The 25,347-nt window shown below is 37.8% G+C and overlaps 2 protein-coding genes across 2 annotated transcripts in view; one reads left to right on the top strand and one right to left on the bottom strand.

The window, feature by feature from the left end:
* tead1a (TEA domain family member 1a) overlaps positions 1-25,058 on the top strand; it is a 28,005-nt gene extending 2,947 nt beyond the window's left edge. Inside the window, exons 3-13 of the mRNA XM_079449812.1 lie at positions 6,330-6,584; positions 16,533-16,597; positions 17,531-17,593; positions 18,866-19,000; positions 19,084-19,124; positions 19,236-19,288; positions 19,586-19,710; positions 20,689-20,862; positions 21,774-21,914; positions 22,580-22,732; positions 23,141-25,058. Of these exons, the coding sequence (XP_079305938.1) occupies positions 6,383-6,584; positions 16,533-16,597; positions 17,531-17,593; positions 18,866-19,000; positions 19,084-19,124; positions 19,236-19,288; positions 19,586-19,710; positions 20,689-20,862; positions 21,774-21,914; positions 22,580-22,732; positions 23,141-23,254 (1,266 nt within the window). The 5' untranslated portion in view covers positions 6,330-6,382 and the 3' untranslated portion in view covers positions 23,255-25,058. The remainder of the gene's footprint in view (positions 1-6,329; positions 6,585-16,532; positions 16,598-17,530; positions 17,594-18,865; positions 19,001-19,083; positions 19,125-19,235; positions 19,289-19,585; positions 19,711-20,688; positions 20,863-21,773; positions 21,915-22,579; positions 22,733-23,140) is intronic.
* LOC306890238 (uncharacterized protein) overlaps positions 21,959-25,347 on the bottom strand; it is a 39,795-nt gene continuing 36,406 nt past the window's right edge. Inside the window, exon 15 of the mRNA XM_079449811.1 lies at positions 21,959-23,301. Coding sequence (XP_079305937.1) covers positions 23,244-23,301 — 58 coding nt within the window. The 3' untranslated portion in view covers positions 21,959-23,243. The remainder of the gene's footprint in view (positions 23,302-25,347) is intronic.

Genomic DNA, 25,347 nt, shown 5'->3' with positions numbered 1-25,347 from the left:
CAGTTAAATGAGATAGAGAGAGAGAAAGATTTTATGACCATAGTTTTGTAAGTTAGATCTTTTTGTTCAAGTAGTTTTTATGATAGATGTTGTAATTGATGTGCACATTTTTATGATCACTACACCGTTGCTTGTGCGTTTTGATAAAACTAAAGGTCTCCTTGTGGGTAATGTTTTAATCTTTAAATGTCTTTGGCAATTTTATTTGTTGACTTTTATTAATATTTCTCTTAAATGTTCCCCTAGCTTAGTGGAATCAGTTAGTGAGTAAGTTCATGACACAAACACAGACCTCAGAGTTCCAGTTAACGCTATTATTCACCTCCTGTCCAGCATTCATCAGAAAAGGTCTAAACCGTTACAGACTTAGTGTATTTTATTAAGCTTACCCTCTTTAAAGTGTCAACATTTTAAAGTATGATGTGTATAACATTATCATTACATTTTGTAAATATATACATATATATTTGGTGATAGTATGTTGTGAACAAAAATAACGAAAAAAAGCATGAAACCATTTATTTTCCTTTTGGGACAATAGATTAAAAAAGACACCGCTGTGACCTAGATGGATTTTGGTGATGCCCGAAAAGCGCAAGCAATTGTGTTTTCATACAGTGCGATCATATGTACTCTGATTTTTGAAAAGCTTTCTCTCGACATTTATAAGAACCGTCTATGTTCCCTCCGAGAAGCTATCTGTGGTAAATCAGTTGGCGACTACAGTTCACGGCCCCCCTTTGGAGTAAATGTATTTGTGCCCTGCTGGATGGTCAGGAAAGGTTATGAGCAAACACCGGTCATGCTTCTCGAGAGCTCGCACTTATTTGAACACGTCGTCTCTTCCATTTCCTGGAGGAGGCATTGTGGGACTGCGTGGGGAGATGACACCCCAGGAAGACATAGGATAATAACAGGGTCTGACTCAGCGAAAAATAGCCTCTTTTGGAAGAATGGAGCTCGCGGAGTTATTACAGACCACCGCAACTCCTAAAGGAAGCTTTAGGCTGCTCCTGTATTGTCTCAGAATTGGAAGGAAGTGGACTTTCCATATGGCTTCTGAAGTGGTATTACACAGTGAAAATAATTTAGTCAGTAAATGTGATTTACCAAAGTATTACAATTTTCATGTTTGTCTTGGAACATTTTTAGTTTTTTTGTATTGTATAGTAGTTTTTTACCGATTCGATTCCATATAAAACTCATGAGCAATTTGAAAACGTTTTTTTGCAATTAAATTTCAAGGAGACCTTTCTCTGTCCATTGCACAATAACTTTCCAGAAGTTCAGCTCTCACCTTTGGGTCATTGGCACTTAGCTGAGAGGATTATGTAGCCCGAGGAAAAGCAATAACAACAGCGTTTATAGTACATGCCCAGTGCCTGTAGGAAACCATGCGGCGTGATTGGCAGATCAATTTTTCCTGGGATATGTAGAAAGTTTGTACGACCTCCAAAGTCAAAGAAAGGTCATAATCTGGGCACCAGACAATGTACGGACAGCCAAATTGTGAACTGTTACTGTTCAGGTGGGTGTATTTGTGCCACCTCCCCTTATGTCTGGATGTGCCAGTTCAGTCCTTATCTGATAACTTGTGAAATGTCCTTAATGGACTTGATTCTGAGTGTATCAAAAATTGTGAGCCCCGTGCTTTAATCATAACTGTGACAAATTGTTTTTAAGTACAAGCTGGTTAAAGAGCCGAAGGCGGTGAAAGGTATTACAAGGTTGAGAAAAATTCTTCTGATTTTTCTGTGCTGCTCTCAGTGAATTAAGAACTTAAGAACCCTCCATCTGCATCTTGATGATGTCTTCCTCAGATAATACTGTTCGGATTCTAAGGCAAAGCTTCCTTTGAGGCTGGATTTTCTGGTGTAGTTCCTCCGCAGAAATTAAAGGACGTGGTTTCATCTAAGCAAATACAACACGACGATCGCAGCACAGGATGTGCCATCCGCAACACTAGGCATGCCATTGAAATGCTCAAGCCCCTCAGAGAAACAGTGAAAGAAGGGATTTTTAGGTCATCCTTAATTGAATTTCCTGCCTGATGACAGAGTAATATAGAGACTAATAGCGTTGTGCGTGCATCTCGAAATGCACTGGAGAAAAGCTCTCGGAGATAGATCGCTTACACGCTGGATATACGAAAACCCTTCGTTCATTATGCCTTCACTTAATAGCTTAATAAGCCGCCTCCATTGTGTCTTATATATCTTGTGTTATGAGAATGGCAATGGCTTACGAGGGTTAATGCAACCATGTGGGGGGGATTTGTTTCGTTTTATTGAATGGAGCATACAGCATTACACATTTTTTCATGAAAAAGCTTTGTTTGTTTTCTATGAAATCATTTTTGAGATGTAAATCTGATGATGTTCGTTATCTAAATATGATTTATGGATGTTTCAAACCGCATCTTGAGCAAATATTTGACCTTTTGTACAAAGGAGGAGGTCAATGTCACAAATTAGCTTATTTGATGAATGTACTAGAAATAGTGCGAAGCGTGAGTTTTTTTAACTTCACAACATCTTTGTTTGACATTATTTTCAGATCCCTAAAACGTTGTTTTTTCCAGTTTTAAATGTAGATTTAGCTCATTAAAATTGCGGTCTCAAATATTAGGAACCCTCTCTACATAAACATATTGTATGTTGTTCCTTCCTTGTTCAACAGTGTTTATATTGTTGCCGTCCTTCTTAAACCTCGGATGTCAAGATTCTCTGTTTCTTAGGAAATGGAAAAAGTTCGGTGCTTTTTAAATAAATAAATACTCTATGGAGTGGAAAAGCACTTTTAAATACGTTTTATTGGTTAGATATTTGTAAAACCCACTGAATATCGTAAGGCGTGTCTAATAATAATAATAAAAAAATATGGAGATACAAGGTTTCAGAAGAACATGCACCAGATCGCTCAAGTTGTTATGTCTTTCTTAGTGGCTTGTGGAATTGTTATTTTACGGTAAAAAAACAATTGTAGTACATTTTCATTTCTCAAAGAAGCTAAGTGGCAGGCAGAATCATTGCTTTTTGCTATTAACCAACTACATCAATAAGCGGTTGTTAATGTGCGGATGGACGGTTCGATTACAGCTGCATTTAGTAATAAAGCACAACGGCCTGAGCATCACCCAGCATGCATACATCAGATTTCGTCACTAAAGATTTTGTGATTTAAACTTGTAGAAACAGTAGCAGATTCAATGTTTAGCCATAAGTGGGAAAGTTTGTTACTTAGCTGACACAAATGAGTCTCAACATGATACTCTTCACGGCCATATGCATATCATTACATGTAATTACATCAATCCTGTGCATGTGGACAGACCCAGCATACACACACATACTCTAAGGTACCCTCATCTGTTGGCAGTAACAGTAGACCAGAGGGAGCGAGACAGCTGCCCGGGGTGGATGTGTGCCTCCCAGTTAGTGTGGAATCGCACCCATGCCTCTTGTTTGGCTGGCTGAGGCTGCCTGCAGGGTGAAGTGTATTGTAAGTGTGACCACAGTACATTGTTGCATGACTAATCTCGGCCCTCCATCTGCCACCGATGCCCCAGCACAAGCACTTCTCTCTCCAGCATCAAGCACAGCCATATTGCAGCAGTCACAACATCTTGGCTTTCACAGCCACTTTGCCAGAGCAAAAGCGCCGGAGCGGACAGACTGCCCACACGACGCACAGCCGGGAATTATGAGTCGGTTACATGTGCAGACATAAAGGAACACAGAGATTTGTCAAGACATCCAAACTGATGTGGTGTATGCAAATGTCATTGGTTTCGCACAGCAAGGTGGCCAACCATTGGGCTCTGGCATTCTGTGATAAAAGTAAAATGTTACACAAATCTGATCTGTTCAGGACAACTGTGAACAGGCAGATACACTTCCGTACAAGAAAGTGTTCTGTAAATGTTTCCATGATGCGCGTTAAGTGGAAAACTACAGATTGCATTGCAATGGTATTGTGGCCGAAGCCAAAAGTGCACATATGACTTTGCTGGAAGTGATTACAGTTGAGTTCATGACTAAGTCAGGAAGATGATGTTTGCGAGCCTAACCATTTAGCAGTTAGCAGAATGCAAGAATTTTTATCACTCTCTCAGCAGTACCACTGAGGTTGTGCAATGTCAGCAAACAGTGCATAAAAACAGTTAGTTTTCACTGCAGTCTAAGTGAGAGACCCACCCACCTGGTGACAAAAAAAGTAATGTAGCCTACTTTTCTAAATCGGGATGTGCCATAGACTTCTGTTGTTTGTGTGAAAATGTGCTAGTGTAAACGCTGCGAGGTTAGTGAAATGTTACAAGCAGATCTTTGAAAATCAACTTTTGAAACATTCCTGTATTTTGTGACTGTAGATTTAGGAAAGTACGTTTTCAACACATACTAGCAGCACTTACAAGTATGAAGAATAAAAACATACTTATACTGTGTTTAGAAAATGGTCATGCTTTTTCCAAAACAAACAAACATCGCAACGTGATGTGGTCAATTTATGTACACCCTTCATATTAGTGTTTTTGTATTTATTTGTTATATTATTTAATTTTATTACTTTATATACATTTTAAATATTGTAGTATTTTATTAATATAAAGTATTTTTAACTCTATTATTCTTTTAATGTTTCATAAGGGGTGTTATTTGGTCCAGAAATGTTTTGTTTGGTATTAAGTTAGGGATAATGTACAGGCAGCCGGTTGTTATCGCAGGAATAAGCCCAGACAGTGTGATCAGGACTGTATGCCACTAAAGGGGCTATCAGAATCAAGCATTCAATTGAGCCGTGTTATAACATAATAAAACATATAATTACATATAATGTTGTACTAAAAATAGCTGAATGTCTTATTGTGATTTTTAATAATATTCAAAGAGTTCCTTGGCAAAAACACATAACTTTATTTTTTAAAATGTTCAAAAACCATGTTCTTTATTGTGCATTCCAATTAATGTCAATCAAACTTCAGTTGGTAAGTTTTGATTATAAAGTTAAAAAAATCAATAAAACATGATAAAATAATAAAACATGATTTAAAATGTTATTTGCTTTGACAGTTTTAGTCCATTTGAGCTCACTTCTGTGGACAATTTGGTCCCTAGGCTCTATAGTTTACGTTTCACATACATTGTGACACAGAAACACAGCTCATCTCTCGGACGTTCATACTAAGTCGACTTTTCACACACATACACACAACCAAAAAAAAAGAGAAAAGGGTAGCCCGCTTGTGTTTGACAGGAAACACATGGTGGTAGTTCCACAATAGGCAGCACTGTTTTCACTGGCCGTTTCCCCGTAAGCATGGCTGCCAGGCCAGACGCGACTTACAATCAAAGATTTTGCCATTAACAATTTTAAACAACCATTCAAGTCTGTTTTTAGTGCTTTCGCTTCTTTGCTTCATTTCAAAGATGTGCACACATGTTAGATGTTGTACCATTGTTGGCTATTTATATGAGGCACTTGGCTGCACATGAAGGTGATTTTCTGCCAGATCGTTGCAGTTTTTCCTCTGATTAGCTATATAGTTTTTATAAAGGGATTGTGATTAGCCACAGCTATTTCACAGCGTTTGCCCAAGCCATTCCCTTTAACTTGAAATGATATGGTTGTGCGGCGTCGATGATGAAAGCGGTGACTTGGAAGAGCGTTGCATATGATTTGGCTTAATCACTCTCTGTTAAGTTCAGGGATAAAAATTTGTCATTCAGCAAATGTCGACCAGAGTTTAATTCAATCATTGGCAGCTTGTAAGTGTTCCCTTGTAAGACAGCAGCTGTTTTGGTTTAAGTGCCATTTCCAAATGAGCTTGGTTTAAGTCTTCGCTTATTTCCTTCATGGGTTTTCAGTCCAGCCTTTATCTTTTAGCTTTTAGTCGTTTTCTTGTTTGGTGTTTTATGAGAGGGGAGAAAGTTTTAGTTTTATTAAATGTATTCAGCGTTAATCATTTTTTATTTCCTAAACCGGATTTGAGAATCAAGACATTTTGTATTCTACTGGCAACATTTATTGCTTTGTTTTTCCCATTATATAAACTCAGAATCCTTCTTTTCACATAAGCTATTTATACCATGTTATTACCATATTTCTTTCAGTGAAGAACCATGTAAAACCATTGTAAATGAGTACCCTAATCTTTATATACTGTACTGTACATGACAGTACAATGATACTGGTTTTATGGGACATGGTAATGCCTTGTTTTTTGGGATGTGGGATATGATTTGGGGAATTATTGTTTGTAAGGACTTTAACTATATATTTACTTGAAGTTAACCTGGCCATCATGTGCTTCCTTCGGCTGATCTTCACAGGTCTGCGAGCCTTGCGTTCCCCAGGATCGGGCTCGGAGGTCCCAGCCGTTGCCATGGATCCCAGCAGTTGGAGTGGCAGCGAGAGTGCCGGGGAGGATATAGAAAGAATGAGCGACTCGGCCGATAAGCCAATGGACAGTGATGCTGAGGGTGTGTGGAGTCCTGACATTGAGCAGAGCTTTCAGGAGGCCTTGGCTATCTACCCACCCTGCGGTCGGCGAAAAATCATCCTGTCCGATGAGGGGAAGATGTACGGTGAGTAAAAATAAACTGTTCTCAGGATTTGTTTACATTATGCATACATTTGATAATGCTTTGTAAATTGGACATTTGTTCCAGTTTAGTCAAAGCAATAGTTTCACATTTCATATGGCGTAACATACACGTTATGTGTCCCAAATGACTTTAAAACCAGATTTCAAAGCACACACCGATTTTTTGCTTTTGAGATTGCATACAACTAAGGATTTCAACAAAAACAAATACTTAAGCACAATTCAAAACCAGACCATTTTCTCAACATCACCGCTATGTTTTGACTTGGTATGCAGTATTTAGACTACTGTTACGGAGGTGTTTTGACTGCGTGTAATCGAGAGTTGTTTGTTGAGGTTGAGGGGTGGGATGATCATCAGAAAGTTCTCAGGAAAGTTGGTACTGTAGTTGTTTTCGTCCACCGGCCGAGACTGTGAGGTCCGTTGGGCCTTTGAAACTGGAAAACGGGACTCCGACGGGCCAGGCTGTGAAGCGAGCTGGCTGTCCTGGGTTCTGTTGTAAAGTCAACATGAACCATTATTTAGGAGCAGATGGTCTTGCGGCTGACACCAGCTGCGCTCCCACTCCCCCTCAATTCCCCACAGCCGCCCCCCTGAAACTCCCGGCTGGGGTGATGTCATGGAAATAGGGAATACTGCTCTTCTTTCTTTCTTTGGATATTGAACATGCTCTTGGCTTTGCCTGGAATTAGATTCAGCATTTCTTTCAGGAACAACTCACCAAACAACTGTTGTTCACTTTACTATGAAGCGTAAAGAAATTTATAAATTTTTGGGAGTGCAGAACTTTATCGAAATGTATTCCACTAAGAATGAAGTACTTTACAATTTTATTTCCTAGCTGTATAATAAAAACTAATACCTTTTTTTTATTTATTTTATGGTTATTACAGCAGTTTCTGATTTGAAACACTTACGCCTTGCGTCACTTGCGAACACTGTGTTGCGCACCTTCTTACACTGCGTCATATTTATTTAGCAATAATGAACAAATTTTTAAGTCTAACAACAAATAATGCTTTTTTAAATAAAACATTCTGGGAATCCTTTTGTAAAGTTGAAATAAATGCGAAAACGACGGTTTTCTCGACCGACACCTGTTTGTTCCCATGGCCACAGTTGGTTCTACTGAAGGTATTTCAGATACACTGTAAATAAATTGGCTGCTGTTCGTGGGGGGTGTCTCGGGTCGTTTTGTCAAACCTATCACCTCCCACACCGGTGCCCTTGTTACATTCCATAGCCTGGCCTTTTTGCCGTCACCTTCGTTATTTCATTGTCCGTAGCAACTGCCGAGATGCAATTTTTTCCATGTTTTTTTTGCCCATCACAGACCTATACAAGTCAAGATCCAGGTCTGTAGCGCTTCTGCTGCTAGCGCTTTGTGGTTAATTAGCAGCTATCACTATGGCAACTGCCTTTCACCCTCAAAACAATCAGTAGTTTTTCTTCCCGTCGTGGCCCATCTTATCTCACTGTTTACCTGAGGGGCCACGTCTCGGCTTCATGGAGACACGAAAGTTGGAGTGAAGCCAGAAGAGAGAGACTTTATACAGCCAACAATCTTTTTTTTTCATAAAGCTTTTTCTTGTCGACTTTAACCTCATGGCATACCACTAATATCACAATGTTAATGCATCCTTGTGGAATAGGTTACTTGTTTAGTTGTGCAATTTGAGATAATTGCTGAACCCTCTGACTGATGTCAAAAACTGGTTGGCTCTGCTTTTGCTAGCACTTAATTTAGGCAGAGAAAACACCCCTTAAGTACATTTGACAGTCCCCCGCCGGGCTCAGTGAAAGCAAGATCTAATCACAGTGGTTTCACTTTTCTAGGGATGTTCTTTTAGGACTTAAATGAATCTCTGCCAAATAATATTTTTAACCATTTCTTATTCAAACATCTATTTCCACCTGTACGTGTGAAGCACTTGATCCTGATTAGTCGGCTATAAACTGTAAAACTGATTGTCTAGCAGTTGTGCTACTAGTTTAACCTAGCAGCGTGCAATAATTTGTCATAGTTTTTTATTTTAAGTATTGGTTCCTACAATCATGAAAAGAACATTTCAACTGTGTGTGACGCATTCCTTTTCGCAAAGATTGTCTCATTTCTTTTCAGTTGGTAGAGCATTGCATTAACAGAGCAAACGGTTATGGTTTCATTTCCCAAATGTATAGATTGAATGCATGGTAGGTCACTTTGGATAAAATGCATCAATGTAAACGGAAATCAACATTGAACCACTTTCATTTTACTAACTCCCACCGACATTGCGGCATGTTCAGTCAGATAATGGGTTTTCCAAAATGTTTGAATGTATATATAGGACTTTTAGTTGGTTTTAGTTTTTTTTTATTTAAATGCATGAATTTATACTTTATTTAAAACATTTTGATAGTTTAATTCAATAAATACATGTTGTTTCCAAAGTCAGTGAGGTATCATGTTAAATAATCGTGATCTCAATTTTGGCCAAATGAATCATGTCATAATCGATAAGCCCTAGTGTCATATATCTTGTATTACTCAGCTGTCTCTTTATTTTATCAAAATATAATCAATTCAAGTTAATCTTTCATGTGCATTTATTTATTTAGTAACTTATTTCTTTATTTAGTAGGCCTGAGCGGACTTTCCGTAGTGTCCTTATTTGGTGATACTGCACTGTACTGTCTGAATGTACATTGGGCCTTACTTACATTAGTCAGAAAATAGCTAATGTAAAAATGAATGAAACGTTTAGTGTAAAGTTGTGTTCAGGCGGTCATGAGCACAATGTGTGTCTCGAAGCATAGGAAATGCTGTGATTTTAAGCTGTGTCTTTCACAATGGGATAACAGGATAACAGACCGGAGTGTGTAGTGCCAGTTTGGATCATAATACATTCTGCATGGAAAACTCGAGGGTATGGAAGTTGAAGTCATTTTATGCTTATAACACTGGCTAACTAGTATGCTGTTGAATCTTTGCCAGCAGTGGAAGTACAAGACAATCCCCCACTGTTTTCCTTAAGGTGAAGCGTGTCATTTTTGGATGTTAAAAGACTTTGTTACTACAGTACAATGTCATTTGTAAATATGAAATGTGTAAACACTCAACACACCTCACCCGAGGGGTATGTTAAGGGTCACAGAGAACGGCTCAGACGAAATGTGTGGCGTAGGAACAATGGGTAAAAAAGATGGGATTTAAGTGAAAGTGTTTGTACAATCACATAGGACATTGCTTGTTCAGGGTTGTATTGTTGCTCCAGAGGAGGTCCGTGGATCTGGGGCGCTTTAAAAACTCTTTACTCTTCAAGGTCTGCCGAATCAGCTATGTATATGCCCATTTTAAAGCTGGCGTTTTGCTTCTTTTGTGTTGCCTAAAATGGGGCCGCTGTTGAGGACGTGTCATTTTTTGTTCACTTTCTTTCCCAGGGGTACAGCGTTTAATCACGTCTCTCAAGAGATGGCGTGTGAATTTGAAGAAGGGCTTCGCCGCAGCTAGGGATGGACCGGACAGATCTGAGAAATGAATCTTGTCTGTGGCGCATTATTATTCTCATTTGGCTCTGATAGGTGTGAGCGACATGCATGTTACCTCACCGAGAGCCAGTTAGGAGACAGGTCACAGCATGCACCAACCTCACACCTCTGAAGTGTTTGAGACGGATGAGTGATTGAGACGGACACTGATATCATGTTACTGAGTCTTTAATCCGTGTTATAGAAGCGTTTGTCACCCAGCACCATGCAGCTGTTTAAAAGGTTATTCTTCTTAATGCTCTTAAATTAACTTCAGTATTTTATACAATATTTGTTGTATAATGTTCATATTTTGTATTTATTTCATTTAGTTTATTTCTATTGTATTATATATAAATAATAAAACATTATTATTGTTGTTGTTGTTGTATTAAGGATAATGATAATGTTAATAATATTTGATAAATTATTATATAATTTATAATTATTATTATTATAATATAATTAATTTGATTTATAAAGATATATTACACATTTTCGATATTTTATACCTTGTAGAATTCTTCGTGTTTTTTTAAACCATGCAACAAAACCACAATGTCATAAGCTATGTACAGATGTCTTTATACTGTTCGATTACAATTTTCTTTTTAAAATCACTTAAGCCTCGAGTTGTATCTGAGCGTTCCAGTTGCTATGAGCCCCAGGATGTACTTTGGAGTTCTCTGACAGCTTTTTAACACTTTTAAATTTTCATCTGCATCGGCCATGTGACAACTGCGCTCAGATCTTATATTTTATATTTATTTTGCCTTTTATCTGGCTACGGTATCGTTCATTTGTGCTGAAATCATTGCCAAGGAAAATCAGATGAGCGTGTTTGGAGATCAGGTGTCCACAAATCTCAAATGTATCTGATTTAAGGCCACACGTGGAAGTTGCTCAGATCAGATACAACAAAAATATCTTGTGTGGGTTTTTTTTCCGGCCCAAAGATTCTAGTTGATATAAGCACTATTGCTCTGAAGTTCTTTGACTGGGTTGCTCAGATCAGATGCAAACAATGTGATCTTGTGGACGTTTTTTGTGCAACAATATCCGATCCATATCAGATGTGAGTAAACACAGCCATAGAGATGGTGGATGGGCTTTTTTAGAGGCTTTCATTTTGGGCCGAAAGTTACAAAGATCCTAGAAACCCCCTGAAATCTAGCAGCTGCATTGCAACACACTAACAAATGTTCAGAACACCGTAGCAACCATATGCAAACACCTTGGCAACCAGCCACAACACCCTAGCAACAGCGACTTGTACTTATTTGTTTAGTGTGTACAATAAAAATGCTTTGAAAGAGTCCATGTCTCTTAAATTTGCCATTAATCCAAGTGCCGAAGATAAACTGTATCATGAGCACCATCTGACAGACAAACATCATCTTTAACTCTCCTATCATACAGTAAAGTATGCACGAGGTAACTTTATCAAGCTAAAGTTAATGAGGGAGAAAGTGTGATTAAAAGAAGGAAAGAGAACAAGGTCATTTGGGGCTGTTTGGTTTTTCAACGTGTGATTTTCAGTGGACTGGTGTGATGTTTCCAGCCAGTGTACCATGTTAGGATACAGTCAGACAAGCACGCTTGCACTCGCGTGCATGCACGCTCACACACACGCTCACACACACACACACACGCACACGCACACGCACACGCACACGCACACGCACACGCACACGCTCACGCACACACACACACACACACACACACACACACACACACACACACACACACACACACACACACAGGAAGCATGCTTAATAGCTCCCATTACAGAAAAAACCTCCAGACCAATTCCTTCCATGCTGTGTTTCCAGTTTGGTTAGATTGGAGGAAGAGAAGCAAAGCTTTCAGCTTTCTGGAGGCTTTTCAGTACTGGACTGTTGTACAAGCTTTTAGGGCTTTAAAACTGAAACACACGGCAGCGTACAGTTTACTGACTCTAGGCAGCAGATTATAGGCTGCAGAAACACTGTCCTATAGTTAAGACCTTTATAGAATGTCCTGAAGTTTTAAGGCGTTTGATGTGAAACCCTAATGACATATTTGTATGATATTTAACTGGATAGAACGTAGGGTGGGATTAGATTTTATGCACTGGGAATTTATTGGATTGTGAAAAGCGTGTTTAATAGCAGATAGGACTCAAACCTAAATGATATTTAATTGTATAGAAGACTTTTTTCCTCCTGAAACATCACAGAATCTCATTGGTTGATGCATTAGCAGCCCTGGTGACATCAGCAGACATGAAATGTTGTTTCAGAGGCGGAGCAAGTTTACAAAGTTTTTAGATGCAGATATAAATTGTGCATAAAAAACAGGAATAAGCCTTAAATAGAGATGATGTTGACATAATTATATTGCCCACTTTCTTTGAGTTTGGTGGAAATATGCCATATAAATAAAATAAATAATAAAAAATAATAAAATAAAATGAAATCAATATTTGGAAAATGTATTATATTAATCACCGATTTAGCTTTATCGTGGTTGGTCTTTATGTGAGGTTTTTAAGTACTGATTTGAGAGAAACAGAAATTTTGACACTATATTATAAATTATAGTTAAAATGTATTAATTTGTTTGTTTTTATCAAAACTTTTTAAACTTAAAATGAATGAAAATGGCAACCAACAGCAAGGTCAGGTGTAGTGAAAGTCAGTTCACACAGGTGTCTAAACAAAAGGATTAACTTATCATTTAAACCATCACATTTTAATGAAGGCATTTAGCAGACACTTTTACCCAAAACGACTCACAAAAATAAGACTAAATAAGACGAAAATAAAGTGATTATTTATTTATAGTGCTATACAAAGTTTGCTTCAACAATTGCTCAAAAAACAAGCGGCTCAAGTGTCTGAGCACTTATCGGGGCCGCCGTATGCTGGACTTTCCTCTCAGATTTGGTTTCACTAAATAATCGTGGCAGTTTTGGCGGGACGAGCTTTATGGGGAGGGGGTGTTAGTGGGGTGTCCACTGGAAAAGAAAAGACTCCGTCACGGTCTCTTGCCATCTGGCCTTGAATTTTCTCTTAGACCCTCCCTCTGAAAATGGGTTGCGATGGAGGGGTGTCATCGAGTTACGGGCCCTACCCGTCACAGCGGACAGCTGGCTGACTCTAATCAGATGCTAGCAGGCATGTGTGTGCATACGAGCGTGTGTGTGTATGTGTGTGTGTGAATGGCTTTATCCGGCAGGGGCAAAAACTGTCCACACCCCTCTATCCTGCTCTCAGGGAAACACCTGCATTGATCATATCGGTCTAAGCTGCCTCAATCCTAGAGAGGGGATTGTTCAGATCACCATCTGCTATCGGAGGCTGACCTTTACTTGTAACCATATGGCATTTTGTTTTGCGTGGTTGTACGGTAAATCAGGATTATTACTCCGGATGTATGAGTCGACGAGTCGACATTGTGAAAGGAACGAAACCAGAATATGTTTTAGAATCAAACGGTTTGCGATCTAGGTGACCAAAATCATAAAACATGGTGCGTCTGAAACAGCATGTCTGTAGCTTTAAGAGCATCACGGTCCTGCCAAACGAAAGTGGACACCTGTAATTAGGATTAAATTGGTTCTGAAGGGTGGAGTCAAATTTTGGGGAGGGGTAGTAGTGTTTAGTAAAGACATCCCTGCTGAACAGACCAGAACAGACCAGAATTTTCATGATGTTCACCAGCAAAATAATATGGAAGTTAAGGAAGCTTGGTAGTGTTGCAAATATGCAAATGAATCTGCAAATGTGTTTTTGTGATTTTTCTTGTTTATGAATATAATCCAACCATGCAATAGGTTTTCTTTTTGCATTTATAGACACACGACAGATGCTTTTATCCAAAGCTATTTACAATGCTCTCAAGGTGAACGGTTTATCAGATGTGTTCTCTGAGAATCAAGCCCATGACCTTGGAAGTGTTTGCACCATTCTCCACCAGTTAAGCTACAGAAACTTGTTTGATGTGTATCTCTATGACAGTCCATAAAACACAATTCTGCTGCTTCAGTTTGCACTTCATCCCACAGTTGTGGACCTCCTAAAAACGTCTTCGTATTGTTAGATTAGGCTATTGTGATTCTAATAGCACCCCAAGACCTTAAAGTCATCTATCAGGTCAGGCACCGCAGCCATTGTCCCAAAGATTTGGGGTTTCTGCACGCCCATCACCGTTACACCCTAAACCCACACCCTGATACTTGTGGTACATACATGTACAGGAAAAGTCCTCTGTATTTTTTTGCCCTTTTCTACGCTGAAGATATGCTGAGGTCATCCACGAATCAGCGTGAGGTCCATTTATCCGCTCGCTTTTAATAAACTACCTGATCTCAGAACTGTTGCTCATATTATCATTTGATTACCTTTACCACATCCTCAAAGGCTTTTGTGGCATGACTTCAACCAGCATAATATCAATACTTTATCTGCACTATAAAAGAATGGTGTCTGACCTCCACTGCACGGGGGTTTTCCACAGTAAAATCAAACGGCCACTTTCAGACCCTTCGTTTAACCACATTTCTTACCATTCTCAGTCAATGATTCAACTTTGCACAACTATATTGCCCTTGTGTTTGCTTTTAAGTTTCTTTCTGTCGTACGCTTTTAATGGCCAAGTGTTGAGTCATCTCCAAACTCGTGCAGATTTCTACGAGATCTGTTCTTAGAACCTTAGTCATCAGAAGAGGCTGATGTTTCCAGTTATTGGGGGATTATTTATCTAGATCTATATGTATATACTGTATCTAGAACTATGGGTAGGTTTACATTTTGTCATTTACCAGACGCTTTTATCCAAAGAGACTTATCCTGACTTGGGTACAGGCTGTATTGCTCTCTGAACTCTCTAGTCCAAAAGAGAGCTCAAGGAGCAATACAGCGATATGTCAGGAGCAATAATACAAAGTTACTCGTTTACACAAAAGCCAGAACAATACCTGTTGAGCGAAAGAGAGAGAAGTTTTTTTGGAGGGGTAGTTGAGAAATAAACCCTATTGTGTTAATATTATTAATAGTAAAAGCATAATCGAGATTTATCTCAACTTTTAGTTATTTTTCTTATTGTGTGCTGTCACTTACGGTTTACATATACATATACAATGTAATAATAATAAATAATATATTTTTTTTGTTTCATTATTACAAATTGATGTATTTTTACACAAAGGCTGATGGACTATTTCGGAAAGCGAGGAGGCTATTTTTACACTTTTATGAAAAGCATAATTTAAGATTGTCTTTATGCATCATTGGATATCTTACAGATCTGTTTTTCAATTTAAATGTAAATTGTTTGGGAGTTTGACATTGTAACCTCATGTTGGCCTTTCAACATGTCACATCTTTCATCAGACTGAGAGTAGTAGAAAAGTACTTTTTTACTAGTCAAAAGGTAAAGGGTAAAACATTTTTTTCTGACAGTAACATGCACCTTGTTTATTTATTTTTGGACATGTTCAACAGGAATCTGGATGTACCATGGTAGTCTTTGAAGTACATTTAGCGACATGTAAGATTTTGTACCCTATTATTTATAAAACACACCCACAACCATCAGATCTGATCCGTGTAGCACCTTTGTGTTGATCAGTAGTCTGCAGTCATTCTGTAATGATAGCGTTGGGCTTATCTTCTGCTGAGACTGAATCAGGGTCTTTGATCACTTTTAGCTTTGGTTTGTCTATCAAGCTCCATGGGAGGGGCTCTCAAGACTCAACACTTTTCAACGGGCTCTCTCTCTCTCTCTCTCTCTCTCTCTCTCTCCTCTTTTACTCAGGAGGTTGTTTTGCAGGTCTTCCAAGTCCAGCTGAGCATGTTTTCAAGCGAGTGAAAAGACAGAATTATGCACTAGTAAGCATGCTCACAGCTGGCCGTTTGGAGAGTCTTTGATCTGAGAGGAGGGTGTGCATGAATGCCCGCATTGTGTGCACGCCGGGCGTGTGTGCGAGTGCGTGGACGCGTGTTTGTGTTTGGAAGAATAGGGAGGCCCGGGTCTGGGTTAGAGGAGATTACACTGCAGGCACGTTGGGTACAGGCTGACCGAAGAAAATACCCTGACGCTGTTTATTGGCTTAGAGTCAGATGGCGTCCTTAAAGGGACAGACACCCAAAAAAAGAAATCTTCCCCTCATCATTTTGTTGCAAACCTGACGTTTATTGAGTTTCACAAGTTCAGTTACATGACTTGGAACCCAATGATATTTTTTATGCAAAACTCGCTGTGGTGCGTATTAAAGTGACACGTTTCTGTTTTGTAAATACTTCTGTTTGAGGAATTTTTCTTCAGTTCTGTAAATACTATGAAAAACTGCTGTGTACCAATGAAATATTCACACATTCAAATAAAATGATAAGTTTTATTCACTAACAAGCATTTCTTTGTGATTTCCGTACAGGTCGCAATGAATTAATCGCCAGATACATCAAACTCAGAACGGGAAAGACAAGGACAAGAAAGCAGGTTAGTTAATGTAACATTAACATTTTATATATTGGTTTTACATGTATTTCATGTTTCTTTATCAATTCTCAATTTAAAATAACAATACTTTTACTTATATTTACTGTTTTATAATGTTTAAAAACAATTATAGACTCTGAATTACATGTCCTTTAAAACATTGTTTTTAGTCTATTTACATATATTTCTATGTTTTATGATATTTAAAAACAATTATAGAGGCTGAATGAAATAACATATCCTTTCTAACATTATTCTTGTTTATTTCTATATTTAAGTTTTGTAAAATAAAAAATAGACATTTCATTCAGCCTCTGTAATTATTTTTTTTACATTTTACAAAACTTAAATATATAAATATTATAAAAAACAATGGTTTAAAGGACATTTCATTCACATCATTTTTATAATATTTATATTTACTTTTATAATATTTAAAAACAATTATAGAGGGTAAATAACATGTCACTGAAAACATTATATTAGTTTATTTATATTTATTTTGATCATATTTAAAAACAATTTTAGAGGCTGAATTACACGTCCTTGTATTTCCAGTAAATACAAATTATCCCACATTCTTGGTATCTTCTTCCAAACGTGTTCTCATTGGCTTTCTGCCTTCCTTAGTTACCGAAACATACTTCACAACATTGAACACCTGTTGCTTTGTGCGCTTAAATCTAAAGTCTTTGCAATTTTAAGATAAAATAAATGAATTGAAAATTCATTTTGAAGTCATTGAAGACACTTTTTTTTCTCGTTGGCAAACATGATGTTAAAGGTTGCATTAGATGTTCAGTTTGTAATTAAAGGACATGTTTTTGTGCCTAATGGCAGGAGGCCTTTCATCTCCATGGTTACAAAATGTTCCTTTGTGTTTGTTTGCGTGTGTGTGTGTGTGTGTGTGTGTGTGTGTGTGTGTGTGACCAGGTCTCTAGTCACATCCAGGTTCTCGCCCGGCGGAAATCCAGAGAATTTCACTCCAAACTAAAGGTACATGCCAATCTCGTGTTGGACACATTGTGTTTGTTTAACGTGTGCATGTGTGTGCTCTCTCAGGCCGTATCCGTAGTAAACATCGTGTGTGGATGAGTGCCCTGCTGTTTGGCGGTCGGTAACCTAGATTTTCTGCTCTTGACTGGCCTTGTTAGTATGCAGTCCACTGGCTAACTTCTTTTCTTCTGTATGCTATCTGTTTCCTTCCTGTTTCACACAAAAGTGTGCTCGTTTAAAAAAAGTTGCTTTTGCGTAAATGCGCAGGAAAATATTTGACGTGTCCTACGTGTGAGTTACGTTTTCAGACCTGGAGGGGAAAAGCACATTGGAAATGTCTGAATACATTAAAAGCCTTTGATCACTTTTATTCTATTGTATTATGTTATGGATTCAGATTGAAGAAAGTTCATAATGGAATAACACAACATAACATTATATGAAGGTGTTTAAGGCTGATGTTGCGACCCTCTGTGTTTGGGGAGGGTGATGTGGGGTTCATGTGTTTGAGCAGCTGTGGCATCTGGTGGTTAAACAGTGAATGACAAGTCATTTACTCAACGCTTCCTCTTAGTGATCCCTAACAACGTTATTTTAAACTAAGTGTACCTGCAGGAGACAAAGCGACGTGATTCATGACATCATTTAATGTGTGTAGAGAATCAGGTGTGTAGGTTTTTATGCAAATATTAAGATGACCTAGAGACCGATTTCTTTCTGGCTTACAATGTTCTGATTCAAAAGGTCAATGACAAAACTCTCTTCTGTTTTCCTATTTGGCTTGTATAATACAGTGAGATAGAAAAGTTTAAATTCGAATTATTCATTCAGTTTTAAGTCTTAACAAGATGAATTTAACCTTGTTGAATAATGAGGCTGGAAATCACGAGGCTGTTTTCCTTTAAAACAGAATTACAGGCTGAAATGAACTAAACTTTCAATCATGAATTAAATGAATAGTTTACCCACAATTCTGTCAGCATTTACTCACCCTCGATTTGTCCTAAACCTGTATACATTTATAAAAAGATATCCTTTAAGGAATATGGGAAACTAAACAGTTCTAGGGCACCATTGGCTACCATAGATTTTTTCCCCATATGCGGAAGTCAATAGTGCCCCAGAACTGTTTGGTTACAAACATTCTCCCAAATGTCTTTCTTATTGTTCAGCAAATGATGACAGAAAACGGTCTCTTTAAATCTTATAACAAAACAAGCAATAGAACAATCATCGGTACAAATTTGACCAAATTTTGGCATGTCGTTGAAGGACCACACCGTGAAGAACGATGCGATCAACAGGATGGCAGCCATGTCTTCGGCACAGATCGTCTCAGCCACAGCCATCCACAACAGACTGGGACTGGCAGGGATCCCAAGACCTACTTTGCCTGGAGCAGCAGGGGTAAGAGACTCAATAAACCACCCTAAATCCGTTAACAAAATATATACAGATTGTTAGAGAACTCATTTGTGTTGCTTTTCTAGTTTTGGCAGGTGTCAACAGGACAGCCGGGATCCTCACAAGAGTAAGTATATACAGTATAGCTGACGTAACACTGACTTTAGGCACAGTCTGAACTTATACACAGATAAGCATTTCATGCTCCACCTTATCATAAATCTCTCTTGTTTTTCAGCATTAAGCCATTCACACAAAATTATCCCATCCAGACAGCCACAGCCATTTCAGGTATGTATATTATCTAATGTATTTATACTTTTCTAAATGTGGGTTTGTATGTGGGCTAGTGTTCCAATTCCAAAATTCAATAGTTAGCTTTCTTTATTTTGTGTTTTCAGTTTTCATATTTGTATTCATTTGCATACAGAGAGCTCAAACCTAGAATGCTGTCAATGAAATGTGCCATTACACAATTATACCTTCATATCTTACTTTATAATATATGTTAGTATATTTTGCATCTCTGGTGTGAACATTTTGTCCTTCCTGTCGTGACTTTTATGATGGGTTTCTGTGTGTTTGTAGCTTATGAGTCGCCGACACCTCCATCAACCGCATTGCCGCCTTGGCACGGGCGGTCTATCGGCACCTCCAAACTGCGGTTGGTAGAGTTTTCATCTTACCTGGAGAACCAGAGGGACCCAGAATCGGTGAGTCAGCACCCCCGTGAGATTAACAGCAGGTGACCGAAAAAGACATGACAGCATTAACCCTGCTTTCTGTAAAATGAAATCAATACTTAAAGGTCCTGTGTATGAAATCTAGAAGCATCTAGTGGTGAGGTTATGAATTGCAACCAACAGCTCACTCCACCCCTGCCCTGTCGAAGCACTACGGTGCCTGACACAGAACAAAGATGTTCACAATTTCGCTTCTTTGCTGAAGGAGATTATTTATTTACGAAACGCACTCTGTAGAACAGTTTGTCCATTTAGGGTGACTGTAGAAACAACATGGCGAATTTCATGTAAGATAGAAATAGATCATTCTAAGGTAATAAAAACATAACAATACATTATGTAAGGTCTTTATACACCTCTTAAGACAAAGGTATTATATTGCACATATTGCATTTCTGTCAATAGTGACTCCAACAAAGTACACAACTTTACAGAAAATAATGTTGTTTCTTAAAGCTACAGATACACTTAAACAATGGTCTGGCTATAGACAAGAAAATTAAAACCGCATTGGTGGATTAAAAGTGGGACCTTGCCCTGATCTACAGGTTACCAAAATGTCCATCTCAAAGCAGACCCATGTAATCTATCATGTTGGCAGCGTCTCTATGAAATGCTTGTTCCTCTGGTCCGGCATGACAGCAGCTATTAATCTTCTGTTGCAACAATACATAGAACGAGTTGCCTTCCCAATGCTTGCGTCCTGTTACGCAAACTTTTAGCTTTGCAGAGGAGCTGCCGAACGTATACAGAGACAGCGTTACAAATGTGATTTTAAATGCTTCATTACTCAACATTTGGGAACGGCATTCGAATCGATAAAACAATAAAAGGCCAAACTTCTCACAGAAGCAAAAAGCAGATTTCTTTTCAAATATTTTGTGCATTTTCAAAAGGCCGCTGTAGACGGATATGTTGCGTTGATCTAATTACAACCTCTCTCCGCAGTACAACAAGCATCTGTTTGTGCACATCAGCCAGACGAATCTTTCCTACAGCGACCCGCTCCTGGAGACAGTGGACATACGTCAGATCTACGATAAATTCCCAGAGAAGAAGGGCGGGCTGAAGGAGCTGTTTGGAAAAGGACCTCAGAACGCCTTCTTCCTGGTGAAGTTTTGGGTGAGTCCATTTACATTCATGACAAACAGTTACCATAGGCCTACTTGATACTTGATTGAGTTTTCTTTCATTTTATAAACCAAAAAAGTTACGGATTGCTGCCTCAATAGCATTAAAAGTATTTGAAAAAAGACATTACACCATTTTGTAAAATATGTCAACATTACGTTTTAATAAAAGATTTACTAAAAACCCTTCATCCATAATCGATTCTGAACGAGTGCAGCTCAAAGCATCACGTTTTATTAAAGTTCTGTTCAGTGATGTATTTAATCCCGGCGCGCTCTGAATGTGAAACCAAACCAGTGCTGTTCTTCAATACCGCTGATGCTGCATTAGATAGAGATGCTTTATTTGAACACCTGCCGCTGTGAACGGCAGGTGCAGACATAGCGAACCGACCGGCTACAGACTGATAGAAAGTGTGTTCTCTCTGTTCATTCAAATACTGGCATCATTCTCTAAAGGTTATAACTCTTATTGGAACATGAACTGGGATACAGCTGTTTTTTTGGCGTGCTATAACAACAAACAATACACCTTGTTTGCTATATTAATAGATGTTTTCAGAGGGAGAGCAGCTGTTGAAATGGACACACGCTTTTTCATTTCTGCTCTGTAGACACTCGTTGCACTTGTCATAAATCTTGTTTTATTGCCTTGAATCTTGCTCAAGGGATGTTTTTTGTTTTAGCCCTGCCATTCAACGGCATCTGATGATGTATTCCCTGCTTTTAAATAAACTGATAAAGTTAAAAGACGTTTTAAATGTGTCTGCGGCCTTGAAATTGGCTTCATTTATACTCCTGCGGAAACATCTATGTGCACAGAAGCATGAGGGTGGAACTGCACACGTTTTGTCACCACTGTATCTCTATTAGTTTATTCATTTTTTTAATCTTTGTTTATAGGCTGACCTAAATTGCAACATCCAGGAAGATTCTGGAGGGTTTTACGGTGTGAGCAGTCAGTATGAAAGCTCGGAGAATATGACCATCACCTGCTCAACCAAAGTTTGCTCGTTTGGAAAACAAGTGGTTGAAAAAGTAGAGGTGAGAATGAACCTTTTTAGCTTTTATTTCACTAAACGTATGTCGAGTCAAGTCAAGTCAACTTTATTTATATAGCGCCTTTTACAATTTTTATTGTTACAAAGCAGCTGTACAAGAAAACAAATTGACTTTAAGCAAAACACAAAAGTTTATGCAAGTTAAAAACAAAAAAGGTGAAAACACAGAAGACAGACAGACACACACACACACACACGTATGATTGAAAATAAAATAATGTTAGATGATTTGAAAATAACAAATCTGCAGAAATGTGATAACTTGCTCCGCCTCTAAAAATAAATTTAACATCAGCTGACATCACCGAGGCTGCTTAAATTTGGTTTCCTGACATGTTTCAATTGATTCTAGATGCATAAAATTTAGATTTTTCTAAATATTTGTTCGGAAACTAAGTTCGGAAAAGAAACGTATTAACTCCGCAATTAGAATGATTGAAATCAAAGATATTACAAATAAATGATCTTAATACACTTAATTTTAAGAAGCGTTTATTAAAATAGATTAGTTTTAAAATAACTTCCTTACAAATCTTCAGTGCCTTTTACTATTTTCAATATTATTACATATACATATAACATAAATGAAATGTATGTATTTTTTAACAGTGATTACTAAAGATGAAGTACTCTTTTTCTCTCCTGTAGACGGAATACGCTCGGTTTGAGAACGGCCGCTTCGTGTACAAAATCAGCCGGTCACCCATGTGTGAATATATGATCAACTTCATCCATAAACTGAAACACCTGCCTGAGAAATACATGATGAACAGCGTACTAGAAAACTTCACCATCCTATTGGTAGGTCCTTTTTTACAAATTCTATTTCATATAACATAGTTAATGTAAATGTAAATATACATACACGATTCCTTTTTAATGTTCCTGTGGACATTAGCTCATTCAACAATCTAAAACACTTCTTTTAATTTGTATACACACATTACATGGTTAAAATGATACACAATGTCTGTAATACGGTTTATTAAGACTGAGTTATTTATAAAGGCATTAAACAAGACTCCATGTAGATCTGTTAGTTAAAACTATTAAAATAGGTCAACAGGAGCTGCCACGACATCTCCACGAATCCATCATATACAAGACGATCTGACAAAAATGTAAACCCCTTGTTTACACAAAATCAACCACAAACCTTGGTTTTGGTCTCTTCAATTACTGACAACAGCATTTCTCGCCCTGTGGCAGGTTGTGACGAACAGAGAAACACAAGAGACCCTGCTGTGCATGGCCTGCGTGTTCGAGGTCTCCAACAGCGAGCACGGTGCACAGCATCACATCTACCGACTGGTCAAAGATTGAAGCTCCACGTCTCGCACGAGTCACACGAAGCAGAATCTGGCTCCCCGCTGGCCACAGAGAGGAAATAAAAGAGAACATTGGAGACTTTATATACACCGAGGCGTTTAGCGAAGGCAACTACACAGCCGATGGCCGTAGAGGACTAAGACGAGCCTTTGAATGACTCACAACCTCATTTTAAGCGGCTGTGCCTGTATCAGTCCCACCCAGGGCACGTTTCAGGCGTAGTCTGAAATAACTACAATTATTATCATTTTTGTCATTCGTGCTTTGGTGTTTGTTTGTTTGTTTGTTTGTTTTTTAATCAGTTGTGTTAAAATCAGCGGTACGGTTTTGTTACATTTATTGGATGTTTATGTTATTAACCTGGTTGATGTTTTTAAACAACTTTGTTTTGGAAGGATGTTGTTTATATAAAGTTGTATCGGTATAGTACACGAAAGCTTTGTTTATGTTGTACTATCTGTTATACTAAGACAAAACAGTACATTACAAAGACTTAAACCCTGGGGTATTTTCAACCTAGCGAATTTAACGTTTATGAAAGAGCATTGAAAATGTACTGTATTATTTATGAGGAACCGTCTGCCTTACACTGCACATGAGCTCTTTCAGTGTGACCTCGGATTGAAATATTAAAACACTATTGTTAGAAATAATTTGAGTTTTCCTAATACAAAAATTTTTAAGAAAACAACATGAAACAAATGATGTACATAAAATCAGGACAATGGAAATGTGGAAGATAAACAGATCCAAAACTGGAAACTGCTTTTGGTGTGTCGCCACCTGTTGAAGACAGTTGTGTTTGTGAATTTTCAGTGTTTGCGTTTCTAAACATCATCACATTAGTGTTTTTCAGATTTTCACAGTCTATTTCTTTTTATATTAAAAGAGGCTTCAGAAGAAAGGAAATCTACATAGCAAAATCACCAAAGCATATAAGTATATTGTGCCTTAGGGTTCATCATCACAGACTGTCTAATTCTCACCTGATGTTTGGATTTTTTTTCCCCCAGAAATATTAATATGTTTTTAGTCAGTCAATCAAAGCAAAGTAGGTCATATTTTCTCTCTTGTACACCAAATAAATACGCCACGATCACCACGGTAATGCTACAGGTGTTGAAAGTGCCTTCTGTGTGTTTCTTTCAGCTCAGAAAAGATTTAAAAAGTTTACACCAAAAAAGTGAACCATGTTTGGAGTATATCACCATAATGCCTTGTGAATGCTGAGGGACAGTTATTTTCTGGCTGAAAGAAAAGTGCATTTTGCCACTGTATTTTGACAAAAAGATGTACATTTCTATGTTTGGTTTTCACATTGGCCATCAACAATGCAAAATATTTCATTGCACATTATGAAATAACAATAAATACTAAAAATCAGGAATAACTTCACCCTGTAGAGAAAAGCCATTGACTACAGTATCATGGAGGCCGGCTGATACGATTTCATGTTAAGGCTCAGATGTTAAGAGCTGTCAGATTTCATACCTTAAATTATTCCGTTCAAATTGTTGCTCTCAGTTTTACTTGAGACTGTTCAGCAAGATTTATTTTCTTGGTCGACCACGTTCTACATGTTTTGGAATGTATTCGTTAGTAAAATGAACATTAAAACAGAACACTAATGTAGTTCATGGCATTCTGGTTTCTTGTTAATTTGTTTTCAGTAAAAGCACTGAATAGCTTTTTTTACTAGGTGGACTATTTTGTCAAATAATTGTTTTCAATTGTGTATGTTTTTCATTTCATTGAAGATATGACACAAAAAAGAAAATAAACTTAGTGTTTGAACCACAAACGCTTCCGATTTTGTATTTTTTACTCTTGGTGTTAAATAATAGTTTTATATTTGTAAACGCTTCAAATTATCTGTAGCATTTCTATTATTTAATATATATGTGTTTTTTATTTTTAACAGACCAATTTGATCAACCCCTTTTTATTAAAACATATGTAATGTTTCTAAACACCACCAGATGGCAATAGAACTTAGAAAATGATCAATGGACGCGTTCTAGAAAGTCCGTTTTCCTGAAATATTTAATTAAAATACGATTTATTAATTTGATCATCAGATTATTAAT

Source organism: Barbatula barbatula (assembly GCF_947034865.1).
Source record: "Barbatula barbatula genome assembly, chromosome: 25".
Classification (NCBI taxonomy): domain Eukaryota; kingdom Metazoa; phylum Chordata; class Actinopteri; order Cypriniformes; family Nemacheilidae; genus Barbatula; species Barbatula barbatula.
Note: the sequence above shows the minus strand (reverse complement) of the source record. Positions and strands in the feature narration are given on the sequence as shown.